We start from the raw sequence: 17,530 nt of genomic DNA on the forward strand, positions 1-17,530 counted from the left end.
AAAACTGATTATCTGTACTTATGAAATGAGATTTCAAATTGCTGTTTTGGTCCATTATAAAAATATGTCATATTTTTGCATCAGTATTATCTCACTTAATTTCTTAACAGCCTCTCTCCCTGCAAAGGAGTAGTATCCCCATTTTGGAGATGAAAAGGCTGAGCTCAAGTTTATCAAGCCTGGAAGTAGGGAAGCTTAGCTTTTCATCTGTTGTGAAGTACTCTCATCTCCTAGCCACTTATTTTCATTCTGTTTTTGCAGCTTATACTCCTTTTTACCCAGCTATTAAATGTCCCAGCTCTTTCCACTTGTTCCACACATGCATTTTCCCTTTTCCCTTTGCTACAGTCCTCTGTTTGTATCCTTCAAATCTGAGCTAAGTCATCATATTGCCAGGAAACCATCCTTGAACTCTGGTTGAGATCAGCTCTCTCCATTATTTACTCTAGAAGCACCATGTTCTCACTATCTTTGGATTCATCAGGTTATTTTCCATTTCTTTGATTTCTTTTGTGGTTGATTAATGGCATACAAGATGGTGGTTGATTAATGGCATACACTTAGTCTATAAGCTCTGAGGGTGAGTGCTGTGTGGGGTTTATTTCCCTGTGGTATACTTTGTCCCAGCATAGCTCTTGGCACATACAGGCTCAATTCTTTTTTTTTTTTTTTTTTTCCTCAAATGAGTTACTTATCTCTATTAGAAGTACTTCTATCTTCATTAAAATGAAAAGAAGTAGAATTAAAAACTATTGATATTGAAAGATTATTGCTCTGAAATTATCTGTAGGTTATTAAATGTTAACATTTTTATCTAGTTGATGTTGATACGTTTTCTTTGACTAGAAGTTATATCAAATGTACTTTAGTTTTTTATCATATAGATTGTATTGTAGCAATGTAATAGACATCTTAAATTTCAAGTTTGATTGTATTCATCAGGGTTCCCCAGAATAACAGAATCAATGGATATGTGTGTAAAGGGACTTATTGTAAGAATTGGCTCACATGATTATGGAGACTGACAAGTCCCAAGATCTGCAGGGTGAGCCAGCCAGCTAGATACCAAGTGGGGCCGATGTAATAGCCTGAGTCTGAAGGCCAAAGAGCCAGGAGAATAGAGGCTGTGGTTTAAATTGGAAGACCCTCAAGCTTGAGACACAACCCATGTTTCAGCTCAGGTCCAAAGGCAGGAGAGAGCTAATATCCCAGTTGGAGGAAGTCAGGCAGGAGGAATTGTCTTTTACTCAGGGGAAAGTCAATCTTTCGTTCCGTTGGACTTCAACTGATTGGATGAGGCCCACCCATGTTGGGGAGGGCAAGCTTCTGTTTTCAGTCAGTGAATTCTCATGTTAATCTCATCTGAAAATACTCTCACAGATATACCCAGAATAATGTTTGGCCAAATATCTGGACACCCTGTGTTCTAGTCAAGTTGATATATAAAATATACAGTCATATTGATTGGATGAACAAAATTTCTTCTAGGTTTCTACTTTTCCACTTTTTTTTTTTTTTTCCTGTCTCACTAGTATGAGGTGGTTGCCTTATAATTTTCTTCAAATGTTGCAATTCACAGGGCACGTTCCATCTGTGCTTGACTTCTTGGTCACTCCACACATCAAAGCTACCTTTTCAGTGGACTTGTCTGCAACTTTTCTGCAATACCTAGGGTTATAGCTAGGTTTGTTGCTTGCCATCACCTAAACCACCCTTCGCAATGCTGTGACTTTGCCAACATCGTTTTCCCTATGTTTTGTTTTTTTTTTTAAAGATTTTATTTACTTATTTGACAGAGAGAGAGAGATCACAAGTAGACAGAGAGGCAGGCAGAGAGAGAGGGAGAAGCAGGCTCCCCGCTGAGCAGAGAGCCCGACGTGGGGCTTGATCCCAGGACCAAAGGCAGAGCCAAAGGCAGAGGCTTAACCCACTGAGCCACCCAGGTGCCCCATCGTTTTCCCTATTTTAATAGACCCATTCCCCCTCGATCTTATCTTGTCCAAAACTTGCCCAGTTTACAGGGTTCAGAGTGAATTTGAAATGCTGTTGTGGAACTGCCTCTAAAAATTGCAGAGCTGCTCCTCTCTTTACAACTGTCTTGGGCCCTTTTTGCTTTGTGGTAATTTAACCAGTTTCTATTCCTTTTCCACCAGGAGCATGTAAAGTTCTACAGAGTAGGAACTGGCTTGGGCATTCTTGTGAGTGTGGGTATCTGCAGTCCTATGTGCATTATGTGCAGCAATAGATGTGTTGAATGGACATTCAGCTTCTCTCCTAGGTTTTTGAGTTGACTTTGAGTATGTTGAGTGGAGTGTGCTTGGCCTGATTCTGGTTCTCTTTCCAGGAAGCACATCTGCTTGTCTAATCTGTTCTCTTATTTCCGGTTAGTTAAAACACTCTCAATTGTTGGCTAAATTTTGAATTCTTAAGAATTAATTGGGAAGGGGAAGTTGATCCCCCAACGCTTTTTGTAGCAACTTCCACTTTCCTGAATGACACCCTTGCCTTTATGGTCTTATAAATTCAAAAGGAAAGGACAGTTATTTTTCTCTTACTTAGTTCAGTTCAGTGGATCCTTTGTGGATCGTCTCAATGAGCAAGGTGTTGAGTCAGGTTCTGATATTTTTACGTAGGTGAATATGATGTAGGGCCTGCCCACAGGGAACCAGCGATCTTTGGGGAAGGAGAGACCTGTGTTTAGCTAATTCTGATCCCATTTAGAATAATAAATATTTTGGGAATGATAATTTATATATAATTTGAGGTTATAATCTCTTCCCGCATGGAACCTTTAGCTCAGTTAAGGGATAGAGCTAAATAAATACAGATCAGGATGGTAAACACTTTGATAGGGACAGCATAGATGGTTAGGGAGGCATGTGTGGGGAACTTTTGTCCAGACTTGGTTATATGATAATTTGGTTGAAATTCTCTTTTCTGATATGATATGGACCAATACTTGGTCAGGTAATAGAAAAAGTTTATGCTAGTTAGGGATCATAGAATTGATATTTCAACCATTTTATTTTAAGTTTTATAAGTATGCATTGATTCTTTAATTTTTTTTTTTAAAGATTTTATTTATTTATTTGTCAGAGAGAGTGAGAGCGAGCACAGGCAGACAGAGAGGCAGACAGAGTCAGAGGGAGAAGCAGGCTCCCTGCAGAGCAAGGAACCCGATGTGGGACTCGATCCCAGGACACTGGGATCATGACCTGAGCCGAAGGCAGCTGCTTAACCAACTGAGCCACCCAGATGTCCCTAATTTTTTTTTGATTTATGACCAAAGCCATCTTGATTCTGAGTATAGGTTTTCTCACTAGTGTTTGCTATCATAATTTTTTTCATAACTACCCCTTAAAGTATTGTTTTGCTATTTTTATAGTATGAGTAAATCCTCTTTCTTTTTTTTTTTTTCAAAGATTTTATTTATTCATTTGACAGAGAGAGATCACAAGTAGGCAGAGAGGCAGGCAGAGAGAGAGAGGAGGAAGCAGGCTCCCCGCGGAGCAGAGAGCCCGATGTGGGACTCGACCCCGGGACGCGAGACCATGACCCGAGCCGAAGGCAGCGGCCCAACCCACTGAGCCACCCAGGTGCCCCCTAAATCCTCTTTCTTGTAAAGCAACCTGAGTGCAGTCCAGATTTATGATTTTCCCCCATCTTTTAGATTTGCTTTGCCTTCTGTATCTTGACAGTTTTTTGTTTTGTTTTGTTTTTACAGCCGTACATTGAGTCTTTTCAAAATGCACAACTGATTTTCTTAGAAACAATTGCATTTTTCTTACTCATGTCTTTGGTTTATGTAACATTTAGTTAAGTTACTAATTAAATAGCTTGTACAAGTGACATAAACCTGTGGGAACAAACACAACAGACTCTTGGGATGCAAGCACACAAGTCAAGTGGTGAGGGCAGAGGTGTGTGGGCAAAGCACAGAGCAGGCTGCTCGCTGAGAAGACTTGGGGCATCGTTTGGCAGATTTGATGCGAGTGTTGGGTAAATCTGGGGATGTGTTAGGTGGAGGTCAGTTAAAAGAGATTCTGATGTAAAATAGAGCAAATATACTATGCAAACACGATATGTTCTTTAATTGTTTGTGTATAAAATAGCCACTCGGTTCCCTGTAGCATAATCTTATTTTAAAGTGTCTTGGTCTATCAATATTGAAAACTTATATCTAAATAAAATAGCTGAGTTACAGGTTTTTTTCTGTGAAGAACCTCCATTTCCCAGGATCAAATTATGTGTTTTTTATGTAGCAAAATTTTCTTTTTATTCTTTTGGTCTTTTCTGTTCACTTTTTCCTCCATGATGTCAGATTTGTTCTGTAAGATGCTTCAAAGATAACTATCTTTGCTTGAGCCCCTCAGAGAAAGAGAGCATATATGTTAGTGATTAGTGATTGTTGTTTTTTATTTATGGACTTAGTTTTTTGCCTAATATAGTATCTCATTCCTGGGAATCATATTAAACAGTTTCTTTGCTTTGTGGCTGATTATGAGCTGTGATTAGAAAAGAGACCATTTGAGCAGCTCCTCGGTGGCCCAGTGGGTCAAGCATCTGACACCTGATCAGCTCTGGTCATGATCTCGTGGGACATGGGACTGAGCCTGTGTAGGACTCTGCACTCAGCGGGGAGTCTGTTTCCGCTCTTCTCCCTCTGCCTTTCCATGTGCTTGTTCTCTTTCTCTCTCTGAAATAAATAAATATATCTTTTAAAAAAAGAAGGGGGACCATTTCATTTATATTTGTTTAAAACTTCATTTTTTATAGGACCTGATTAATGCACCATAAACATGAAATTAAATTACTTTACACAGTTCACTCTTTAAAATATACTTGTCATTTTCCTGCTGCATGTAATTTGCCTTGATTTCAAGACATGTTCTTCTTACTCACCAAGAAAATAATTTAAAAAGATATTATTTTGTTGAGGTCATTGTATCAGTCAACTTTTGCCAAGAAGACTGCTCTAACACGTAACCTTGAAGTCCTAGTGGTTTATAGCAACAAAGATTTAGTTCTTGTCCACACAAGTGCAGGCTATTGGAGGCTGTGACTTTTTCCAATGTTCGGTTTCACTTGTTTCTAGAGGAACAGCCCTTACCAGAGACATGCGTTTTCCTGGAGGAAGGGAAAGAGCAGTTACCCAAACGTGATGACTCTCTTATAGCTTTCTCTTGGACATGGCTCACCTTGCTTCCAGTCACGTTTCATGGGTCGATAGGAGTCACATGGTCAAGTCTGATCCAGTACCCACCTCCCACAGACACCACTGCAAGACTCTGAGCTACATGGCCACTTGGTACAGTCCGCCTCCCGGGATGCGAGTGAATAAATAAGAATGCGATGGTCTATTACAGTTAAACCTTATTTTAAAGGTTTTTCGTTTTATTGTTACATGAGTATTAATATGTTTTGTGAAATTTACTGTGGAAATGAATTTTTACTGATATTTTTCAGCTTTGTACATTGAGCTCTGCCGAAATGATACTGCTACACAAGTGGAGACTGAATTAGAGTTTTTGTAAAGAAGAATTAAGTGAGAGGAATAGGAATTCTTCCTCTTTCATTACATTTTGTTTTCTCCACCTTTGTCACTTGTCTCCTGCTTCTATCGGTAATTGGGTTGGAGTCCAAACTTTTCTTTTCATCCATGCTGGTAGAGTTTCAGTTTGTAATTTCTAGAATTTTGAAGTTGATTTCCTATTGTGTTGATTAGTCTTTAGTCATTTTGGCTGGAGAATCTGAATTCTCACTACTTACTACCTTTTTAATACAATGAATTGTGTCTTCGCCAGTTTCACAATCATGATTTTTTCTTACATCATCCACATGTACACAACAGTCTGCCAACAAGTAAACAGAAACCAAGTTAAGTCACAGACAGGCGCAGCTGGAACACAGAATCACGCTTGGCCTCTTCTAGAGTTTTATTTATTTGCACACAGTGGGGATGACATTTCCTTGCAAAACAAGAGTCATTTACTTTTGCTGTTTTGAAATAACAGAACTGAACCTCAAATGCATGGGTTCTCATGAAGTCTTTCCTAGTGGGGCATGGTACTTGAGAAGGGACAGTGGGCAAATTGTCAAAGAAAGCTGAGGTTTTTGAGATTTTGGGTATTGGGAGGAGATAGGAAATTTGAAAAGTAGGTACACCTGTATATCCAGGAGTAAATGCTTTGTGATATTGATAGAATCAGAAAGAATTAGACTGGAAGGCATTGTGAGTTTATTTGGTTCTAGCTACTGCCACAATACAGAAGCAGTCACTTTGAGAAAATCTTATTAATTGGTGGCTTTCCTTATTCTGTGTAATTTCAGAGAAGCCCCCTGCCCCAGTCTTACAAGGTTGTGTACCCAGCTTTCCACTCGTCATTCCATACCAGCATTCCTCTTCACAGGGTGAAATCTGAGAGGAACAGCAATGATCACATCATTCTGTATGCATGTTTCTCTCTTTAGCTTTGTTAACTAGTACTTCAAAAAGAAGTTATTTCACTTGTGATTGAATCTAGCTCTTCATCCTTTTACAGATGAAGTAAGAGTTGCAAAGATGGTAAGAGACTCGCCCAAGGTGAAAGGGCCCAAGTGGGAAAGCCAAAGTCAGAAGAACCATCTTGACTCCTAATTAAGGGTTCTTACTTTGTATATGGCATATACGTGGCTATTTTAAGAGTATGTTAATATCAGATCTACATAATAGGATATTAGTTTTTCCTGTGCATGAGATTGAGGCAACATAGTAAATAATAAGTGTCTGATCTTTTCCTAAAAAAGGAAATTATTTTGTGAGTCATTGAAAAGTAAGCAGCAAAAATTAAAAAAAAAAAATTATGTGAAGACAAATTCCCTTTAGCCCTTAAATGCATTGGGTTATTTTAGGCTCCGTTAGGAAATATTTTATCCAGTAGAATTGAAATTGTAGCTGTAATGATTAACTAATTCTATTTCACTCCTGACCTCATCATGCCAGTTCTCACTGTTCTAGTTCTAGACTGGCTCTAGAATTTACTAAGTGTGAGCTTTGCAATTCATTTATCATCTATGAGCCTCAACTTTCCCATTTGTAAAATGTGCACTGGTTGGAGGAGTTCTTCTGGGAGATGGACCCTGATGCTGACCATCTCTTAGGTGCCTACTGTCTATCACGCTTCCTTTATAAACTCCTTATTTTTTAATCTTTTAGGTAGGTGCTATTGTTCCCATTTTGTAGATAAGGTAATGAAATGAAGTTAAGATAACTTTCCTAAGGATACATTGCTAATAAGTCGTGTACTAGAATCCTAAGTTAGTTTATATGATTCTAAAGTAGAATCTCTTTGTCCAATGTCCTAGGAAATTCACTTGACATTTCCATCTGTATCTTACAAGGTTACTGTGAAAATCTGATGAAATAAAGTAACTGAAATCTTTAGAAAACTGCAAAGTGCTTTACTGGTGTGAGGTATTATTTCTTTTATGTGTTCTTAGCCACTTACCAGAAATTAACAGTAAGATCCAAGGCATAAATAAATTGTATTTTTTCTACTTTATGGATGAGGCAGTTGAGGCCCATAGGGATAAGGAAGGATGCCTACATAGGCAGAAAGTGACAGAGTTGTGTCAGTTTGTAGTCTGATTCTAAAGCCCTAAAGCCTCCTCATGTTCCTCTCTAGATCTGAGTTTTTACTCTGGCATAGAGGCTGATTTCATCACCCCTGGGCTCATTCCTGTGATGGAATTTCCCAGGCGGTGTGCTAAGACACCCAGTGGGTTAAGAGTAGGTTACTAGTATGGAAAGAGATAATGACATTGATGATAGTATTTGTTTTTAGGACCATATCCATACAGTTACTCATTCAGACTACATGACAGTGGACTAGAACAGTATTTATATGGCTGCCCTTCTCTACTTTATGAATTCAGAAATGGTTGTTTTGGTGCATTAGGATTTTGGTGGAGCACCTGCCTCAAGAGAATTCTCTGTAACAGCTCTACCACACAGCACCATCTCCAGCTTTTCTGTTGAATCATCCTGGCCAGGTTACTACCTTTTTTCTGGATTTATTTAATCTTCATTACCTAAGTTTGTTTAAAATACTCTGACGATGAAGGTATCCAGAGAATCTCTTGTGTGTGTAAGTTTGTCTCTAAATTTGAGTTCCATATATGATGTTACCAAAATGATGACTCTGTTTATAAGCCACCATTATTTTTTTCAGTATCATTCAGAGAAACAGATAATGTTCTCCTATACTTTACTTATCTGAGTGGATTGTCTCTGTTCAAAGGAAGAGCTTTGAAAGTAGTTTATGACCTAAAATATTTTTTTTCAATTGGGGATGATGAACCACTCTTACTTTGCAGATTTGTTGAAGAACAGTAATTAACTTTAAAAATGGCTGCACTGGGGATGCTTGGGTGGCTCAGTCAGTTAAACGTCTGCCTTCAGCTCAGGTCACGATCCCAGGGTCCTGGGATTGAGCCCTGCATCGGGCTCTCTGCTTAGCGGGGAGCCTGGCTTCCCCTCTCCCTTTGCCCCTCCTCCAGGTTGTTCTCTCTCTCTCTCTCCTTCTTTCTCTGTGTCTCAAATAAATAAATACAATCTTTAAAAAAATGGTTGAATTGGGTTATATTCTTGGGCACCTGAGTGAAGGACCATGTGAAAATATATTTACATCTACAGAGAAGATACAGATTCAAAACAAAAATCTAAAGTTGGTGTTTTGTTTTGGACCTTAAGAAGAATTGTTATTAAATAGAGTAACATCTGTGAATGCTTGAGGGAAAACTGTAACACTGAGGACTCATCTTTGACCCTTCTACTCTCATACTGCATGTATATTCTGTCAGGAAATAGCATCTGCTTTCTCTTCAGATCATACTTAATACTTCTCACCATCTCCGTTATTTGTCTGCCATCATCCTCCCAAGTCACCACTATCTGTGATCTGGTTTATTTTAATAGCCTATCACCAAAGGCACATAAAAGAAAGTATCTGCAAACATTTTACTAATAAGTGCTTTTCTTCCATAGACACAAGCCTTTTAGTATTCTTTTGTACTTTTCATTATTTGTAAAATGTTGAGCAACTGTTATGAGTACAGCTTACACTGTGGGCGACACATGGTAATTCTTATTTGCTGCCTTGAGGAAATTATCTTTGGGAAGATAAGATCAACACATATTAGAATTTCCTGATCATATGAATTAAATGACGAAGCCCAGAGAAATAAATGCCCAATAACGTTAAAGCATTTCGTATAGAGAAAACCCCTGGAATCTACGTGCATTTAGTAGATTAGAGAAGGTTTCATGGAGAAGGACAAAAATGGTCTGTGCCTCAGACGATGCTAAGGAGTTGTAGCAGGGAGGCCAAGTGGGGTTTTTGCAATTGTACTAAGCAGGAATGAGGCCAGTGTTTTCTGAGAGGAAGTATGCCAGCTGGTCTAAAGAATAGGATGCGGTTTCGTTTGCAGGATAGTTGAAGATGAGAGGACAAAGTGGGTTCAGACGATGGGAGTCTATTTGATAAGACTTTGGAGCCATATTTGGAGATACGACTCGTTCTGTATGTTGAAAACCCTCGGTTGGAGATCGGGGAATGGGCCCAGTCAATATAATTGGTAGGAAATCTTTTTTTTTTTTTTTTTTTTAGATTATTTATTTATTTATTTGAGAGAGAGAGACAGAGAGAGCATGAGCGAGGAGAAGGTCAGAGAGTGAAGCAGACTCCCCATGGAGCTGGGAGCCTGATGTGGGACTCGATCCCGGGACTCCAGGATCACGCCCTGAGCCGAAGGCAGTCGTCCAATCAACTGCGCCACCCAGGCCACCCAAATTGGTAGGAAATCTTAAGTAGAGTTCAGAATGTGGTTTTGGAGAATATGATGGGTGTAGTTAGGGTGACCAACTGTCCTGGTTTGCCCAGTCCTTTTTCAGTTTTAACTGTGAAAGCCCCATGTCCTGGGAAACCCCTCAGTTGCAAGCAAAGCAGATGGCTGGTCACGTTAGGAACAGTTCAGACGGGTGACTGGGATCGAAGGTCCAAACCAGAGTGACGCATTAGTGTGTTAACAAGAGAACAGAGCGTGACAACCAGAAATCCAAAGTAATTCAGAGCTCTCGTAGGCAGTCAGTGGAATTGAATTATATTTTGGCTGAGAGCAATTTGGCCAAATGAAAGTTAGTCAAAAGCAGCATTGTCATAGCAACTTTATGTGAAAAATGAGCAACTTTATTTGAAAAAAAGGACTCTTTTAACTACTGTCTTTCAAGTTTTATATCATGATGAAACAATAATAATAATAATAATAGCAGAGCTGCCATTCATGAATGCTTATTATATGCCAAGCACCTTACCCGATTTTAATTCTTACAACCAACCAGCCTGTGAGATAAGCGTTGATAATTTTCTTCGTCTTGCAAATGAAGAAACTGGTGGTTTGAGACTTTGAACCCTGGCCAGCCCAAAGCCTGTGCTGTTTAGTCCCTATGAGGTACAACTTCAGGGTATCAAGACCCGGGTCTGTTTATTATTTATTGTAACACCTGTTAATTCTAGAAACACTGTAACGTATGGACTACCAGGATTCTGCAAAATACTTAAAATTATCCCTACTTAGAGATAAGCTCCATTAATATGTTTGTTTATATCTTTTTCTTTGTGGGGACACATTGTATGTATGTGTATACACACACACACACACACACACACGACATATATATTTTTTTCCCCATCAAAATTACATTTGGTAAATTTTAAAACCAATTGCTAGGTATTTAATTTATTCCAACTTCTGTTGTTGGACATTTAGGCTACTACAGCTTTTTGATGCTACAAGCAGCTTGCAATACAAATAATTAGCTGAAAATGATATACAAAAATAAAGCAAAATGAAACAAATTCAAAATAATGGGCAATAATGCAGGAGATGGAAAACAATTGTAACACCACTCACTCTGTTGTATCCTGATTACCAACACAATGAAAACCACTGGCTGAGGAATATTTGCTTTTGGGGTCCCTGAGTGGCTCAATTCGTGAAGTGTGGGACTCTTGGTTTGGCTCACGTCGTAATCTCAGGTTGTGAGATTGGGTTCCCATCCTGTGGGGCTGTGAACTCAGTGTAGATTCTGTTTGAAGGTTCTCTCCCCCTCTACTCCTGTTCCTCCCCCTACTTGTGCTCACACACACACTCTCTGTCTCCCTCTAAATTAAATAATTTTTTTTTAAAGGAATATTTGCTTTTGAACAGATCATCATGTTGAACAGCCTTCTTTCAGCCAAAGCATTTTTAAAAAGATTTTATGTATTTATTTGAGAGAGAGAGCATGAGCAGGGGGAGGAGCAGAGGAGGAGGGAAAGGGACAAGCAGACTTTGCACTGAGTGTAAAGCCCTACCTGGGGGCTCAATCTCAGACCTCAGATTGTGACCTGAGTGGAAGCCAAGAGTCTGACTCTCAACCGACTGAGCCATCCTGGTGCCCCCAGCTCAAGCATTTTCAGCAAAATCACCAGGAACCCATAACAGGAACCATAAGCAGGACCCCAGACCCCAAGCAGAGTCCAGAAAGGTGCTAAACCTTAACATGTAAATGTAAGGAGTGATTTTCTTATGGAGGGATCTATGTTGAGGGGAATAAGCCACAAACCCAATGACCAGAAATGATGGCTATAAGAAGTAAATTTCAGGATCTGAATATTAGAATAGTCACCAAAGCTGAAACGCAAGGTCAGAGCCAGGATAATGACAACAGGGAGTTGATGCTGAGTCCCAGGACTTTGGGTCAACACCTTTTAAATCCTTCTTGCCAATGGACATGGAATTGGGCTTGGGGGTGAGCCTACAGGTGAGGAATATGCCCTAAGAGCTCAAGAGAGCTCCAGTGATTAGGAATCTGGCAGGTTCTGGCAATGGAAACTTTTGAAGAAGGAGAACAATATTAATGAAGAGTTGTTATGCAATTAAATTAGTGAAGTGTATGGAAGGAAGCCATCTAAGAGGATACTTCTTAAAATTATTATGGTAGCAAATGAAAGGAAGAGATTCTTGGACTGGGTAGTGGTAGGAATTATACATAGAAAGGTATCTATATTTCTATAAAATAAATAGATTGGAATAATACCTGTAATGATAATACCTGTAATGTAATACCTCTTTGTACCATATCTTGGCATACAGACAAGACATGTAGTTGGCCCTTGGTGGCTATAATGCTATTACTTTTATTAAATTGAGGTTTTAACTGGTATATTAATTTTTTAAAATTATGGAGTTCCTAAATAGGCATGCTGTGTCTTATGATTGCAGTTTAAGTGAATGTTACCATGTTTTAAAATTAAAAAACGTTGTCTTGGTGCTATTCAGGCCATCATGAAATTGGTGATTAATATTCTGGAGAGATGGTTCAATTAAATTTCTTGTCTGTTGATCAGATAAGCATTAAAATTTATGATTGTATTCTGAAATCTTCATTTGTTGCTTTGGGTAACTCTTGGCAAGTGGTTTCCAAACTCTGGAAATTGCCACTTCTGAGTTAATTTAAAAAGAGACCTCTCTTTTGTTGAGTGTCTCCGTTGTTTTTCATTTATTTTTGTTGCACAAAGAGTAACAATTGTATAGAAGTTAATTGTGTTCTTAATTAGAAATAACTTTTTTATAGTTTCTGCAGGTTTGAAATTAAAAAAACTTCCAAGGATGCGCTAAATATTATAGAAACATCTTTTAATTAACTGTAGCTGATGGTTAGATTTGTTCAATAACTCGAACTTTTGCATCAAGTCTTTCTTGACCAGAAATGATGAATATGATCATCATTTCCATTTCTTGCATGGAATTTTCTAAGATATATTGTTTTAAAAATTATGAAGGTTCTTTTCATTATAAAAACCAAAAGAAAAAAATGTAAAACAGTATTGAATATAGACTACTTTTCCTCCCAGCCTCCAAACGATAACCATGTAACAGTTTTATGCGTATTTTTCCCGACTTTTCATGAGGGTTCTGCTTATGTAAAAATACATACACACACACATACATGTCTTAAACGTTCTTCTCCCTCTCCTCTTCCTTCTCCCATTCACCTTACCTCTTTTTCCTCCTCTTGTCTCTTCCTCCTTAACAAGAGTGGTGATAATGACAACAGAGGGAAGGCTTTGTTCTTTGTTCTCTCCGTTATTGAATTTCACTCTTTGGTGGAGCTTATTGTCCTTGTCCTTCCCTCCCCTTGCCTACCACCAAGGTTCAATAAATTCAGGCTATGCTTTGCTTCTCTTTATCCTCAGCAGCCAAACTAGGAGCCCTCCCAGAACAAATCCTCAACTATGTAAAAGACAGCAATTCTGGGTGTTTCTCCTGGGGACAGCGAGCTAAGCAGCCCCAGTTCTGGCCTCCCTGGTGATTGGCCGAAGGCCCAGAGGGGCTTTTTGTACCAGTTCATTCCAAGTGTGAAGTTTCTCTGGGGTTTCCTTGGGAAGTAGGTTCTTTGTAACATTTTTCTTGTGTCTGTTATGGGTTGAAATTTCTTCTGAGTAGTTACCTATCATTTCAACCCTGATTTCTAATCTTCTAGAATTTTGAAAAAAAAAATTGATGTATTAATATTAGAATTTCCTTTCTTTTCTGCTCTCCTGTCATTTCAGTGGAATTTAGGTACATAGGATGATTTAGTCAATTCTTTGAACCTCTCAGGTGCCTCGTCTTTTTTCTGTTTCTGGTCTAGGTTTTTTGGAAATTCTTTTAGGGTTCATTTGCTGTTCCTCTGGCTTATATTATAAATTGTAATTTTTTTCCTTCCAGTTTTGGATTTAATATTAATCATAATTAGGTCATTGATAGCACTTTGTTGTCTAGGCGCAGAAATGACGCCATTACTTAACAAATTTCTTCTTACTGCATTTACGGACCTCCACAAGGTGTTACTGCATTAGGCAAATTAACAATGTGAAATTCACTTTTAGAAATATAAATAGACTTTCATTTGCTATATATAAATGTCACTATCAGTAATATATATTTGTATTTTATTTGCCAGGTGACTGAATGTTGTCAGTTTCCTTTTTCAGTATCTAAATCAGTTGGAGATATAAAAAACGGGCAATGGTACTCAATGTATCTTAAAATGATTTCTTCATTAATATTAGAAACAAATGAGTGGATCAACATTTTAAAAATTATTTGTCATACAACAGCATATTTTTTAATTTTGTCTCAGGAAGGAGAAAACATTTTCTATTTGGCAATTGAGGATATAGAAACAGATACAGAGCTGCTGATCGGCTACCTGGACAGTGACATGGAGGCCGATGAGGAAGAACAGCAAATTATGACAATGATCAAAGAAGGGGAAGTTAAAAATTCTAAAGGACAATCAACAGCTGGCAGAAAAGGTATTGCCTCTAACTGGTGATCTGAGAGAATGGAAGTTGTAGGAGAAATACGGTTTGAACTGTGGGTGGATTATAGTTGCATTATCATAGGGTGTTGTCAAAATAGTTGTGGTTAGAACGATTCTCAGAGGATATCCGGCTGTAAGCCCATCTTTCTTCCAGCAGGAGGAGAATGGCGGGCCTGGGTGATAGATGTACCCTATAGGACTGCTAAGGTCAGTGCCAGCTCCTGGCTCTCACTGCTCTCCCTGGTACATCTGGGGTGGTGAGCAATGAGGAATTTTGTATTCCAGCCCTGAATCTGCCACTAATCAGTCTTGTAACTGAGTAAGTCACTAACTCTTAGAGACGTTGTGTTCTCATCTGCATATAGGGAAGGGCGAGTGCAGAGGTGTCCAGAGGGCACTGCTAAATGGACCCTCTGGGATTATTCCTTGGCCTCCCTCTTGTTAGAGATCCTTGGAGAATCTGGAGCTTCTGGAAATCTCTTTCTGTTCTGACTGTAGAAGCCTGTAGAACTGTTAGGTAGCTTCAGCTGGGTAACCAGAAACTGTGTTTGGATTGTAGGTCTGACCTGCTTTGATCAGGCCCGCAATCCAGGGATGTCGCTTGTTTGCCATCTGCTGGGGAATAATCAATTATTATTGGAACTTGTTTCTGTTATGTTGTGTTTTACTCCTGCTGGGGTTTGAAAGAAATGTGAATGATGTTATAGGTATTCACATTTTGTAATGGGCTGAAATTTACCAGAGGGTATTTTTCCATTTTGTTTAGCAAAGCCATTTCAGAAGTGACACTAGTTTCTTTAGTCACCATGGTCATAATGTCTTTCATATGAATTTCCTATTCGAACTGTATGTTACTGGCTGAGAAAGCATAAGGATTCCCAGCATTGCCAGCCTCTGCTTGTGTTTTTTTATTTTAGGTGGATTATTTAAGGGGAAGATGAGGACAGGCTTTCTGTTCTATCTTTCAAATATGCATTTTGCAGTTTTGCATTTCAGACTTTGGGTGACTATTTCTGATTATTCTATGTTATCTTTTTGAGGGGTATTTATTTATTTATGTGAATTACAATATTACTGACTATTCCCTATGATGTACTTTTAGTATATACTTTTTTAATGTCACACTCCCTGGGCATGTTATTATTATGTACACTATTTTAGCTTAAAAATGAGTCTCCTGCTTATTTATTATCATCCTGATTTTTCGTCAGTTAACAAATACCAAATTCCATTACTTTTGTAAAAATAATCAACAGAAACTTAAAGAGACTTAAAAAGTATGAATCAGGTAATTACATTATTAATATTATTGCTATTTTTATTTTAGAAATTAGTTTTTATTAATAAAAGCAACTCTCCCAGTAAAAACCCAGAACATAGAACAACAAACCCACAACACATAAGAAACAAATAATCCACTCAAATGTCAAACCATGGAGAGTTTAGTTAAATAATACGGTATACTATTTTTTTTAATTGAGAAAATGTTGAATGGAAAAAAAAGAGCAACAGACGAAATTGCATAAAAAGTATGATCATAAATGTAATTTATCAGACTGTGTGGAAGGTATGAATGGACAAAAGACAAATCAGACTTGAGAATTTATTAAGTGGTTTTCTCTTCCTTACAGGATTCTTGGTCATTTTTATTTTCTTCACATTTTCTAAATTTTCTAAATCTCATTTTATTTAATAAAATTTTAATACAAGAAAAAAATCTGTAATGTAAATAATGTACTTTGAGAAATTTGGGCGGATCTGTGACAGTTCATAGGGACTGACAAGCCAGAGACGCAGTGGAGCCTCACTATACCTACCATAGTGAGTGCTGTTTTTATGACCTTGGTCTTTTTCACATGTATGTGAGATTCCCCTTGGTGATTCCACGTAGTTTGCCTTGGTTGGATTTTTTTCTCCTTGTGCGCTCAGTGAACTCAAGATGACCTGTCTCATGGAAAGTTTTTGCTTTCTCATTTAACATTTGTAAAATCTCTTTGATGTGAAAAGTGAACATTATAGGGTAAATTAACAATTGATTTTGATTTTGTATTAATTTGCTGGAACAAGAGAAAGGAATTAAATGATAATGTATTTCTCTCTAGTAACACTTCCTATTATTTTTCGTGGACAATATTTTTAATACTCATAGAGATAAGCATTTATTATTCTGATACTGTTAAACACAATTTTGATTTTAAAATGAAGCTAAAATTGAGCAATTCTTGGCTCTTAATTTTTGTCTTATAAATCTGTTTCCTTGTCAATGTACAGATTGCCTTGGCCATAAAGAGGACTATGCTTGTCCCCAGTGTGACTCGAGTTTTACCAGTGAGGAAATTCTTGCTGAGCATCTTCAGACATTGCACCAGAAACCTACCGAGGAGAAAGAATTTAAGTGCAAGAACTGTGGGAAGAAATTCCCAGTTAAGCAGGCTTTGCAAAGACAGTGCGTATAGCAAAGAATATCAAAATTATAAGCTAATACTTCTTTAACTATTCCATTTGATTTGTTTTACAGTTTCTAACTTGTGCATGTGCGTGTGTTTGTGTGTGTGTGTGTGCGTGTGAGAAAGAGGGAGGGAGGAAGATAGTAAACATTCTATGTTGTCATTGTCATTAACTTATTTTAGTATAGTATGTTGATTTTGAAACATTCTGACTATGAACTTCAATGAATGAGCATTATTTATGCTAATAAGTCCTTGTCCATTTAATTTTTTGCCATTAAATATCAAGCTCATTGGCTTACTAAGCTGAAATTCAGTTATGCATAATTTAGTGCTCTGAGGTTACAGATCAAGTTTTAGTTGTCTACGTTTGATCTTCTTAGAAATCAGTAAAAGAAAAGTTTAAGAAATGGAGAGAGTTCAGAGTTTCAAGGAAATGGACATTTTGGAAAAGAAGCACTGTTTATTTCATGACAACTTAAGAGGAACAATTTAAAGATGAATAGGTATAGGATATGACATTAAGATCCATTAAATGATTCCACACATTGCTTTGCATCCTTTATTATTTTGACTTTATATTAATAGCATATTGTCTTTTTACTTAAATATTTTACACTCATTAAAAGTGAGAGGTAGATACATGTATTTTTATTTTAAGAATGTCACTTTGTATATGAGCAAGAAATCTGTA

The 17,530-nt window shown here is 37.8% G+C and overlaps 1 protein-coding gene across 4 annotated transcripts in view; it reads left to right on the forward strand.

Annotated features, from left to right (window-relative positions):
* The window catches only part of PRDM5 (PR/SET domain 5), a 218,565-nt gene that overhangs the window by 91,289 nt on the left and 109,746 nt on the right, over positions 1–17,530 (forward strand). For all 4 annotated transcript variants that reach the window (XM_044224094.1, XM_044224091.1, XM_044224092.1 and 1 more), the window contains 2 exons: positions 14,207–14,381; positions 16,661–16,835. In XM_044224094.1, coding sequence (XP_044080029.1) covers positions 14,207–14,381; positions 16,661–16,835 — 350 coding nt within the window. The remainder of the gene's footprint in view (positions 1–14,206; positions 14,382–16,660; positions 16,836–17,530) is intronic.

This window comes from Neovison vison, chromosome 11, assembly GCF_020171115.1.
Source record: "Neovison vison isolate M4711 chromosome 11, ASM_NN_V1, whole genome shotgun sequence".
Classification (NCBI taxonomy): domain Eukaryota; kingdom Metazoa; phylum Chordata; class Mammalia; order Carnivora; family Mustelidae; genus Neogale; species Neogale vison.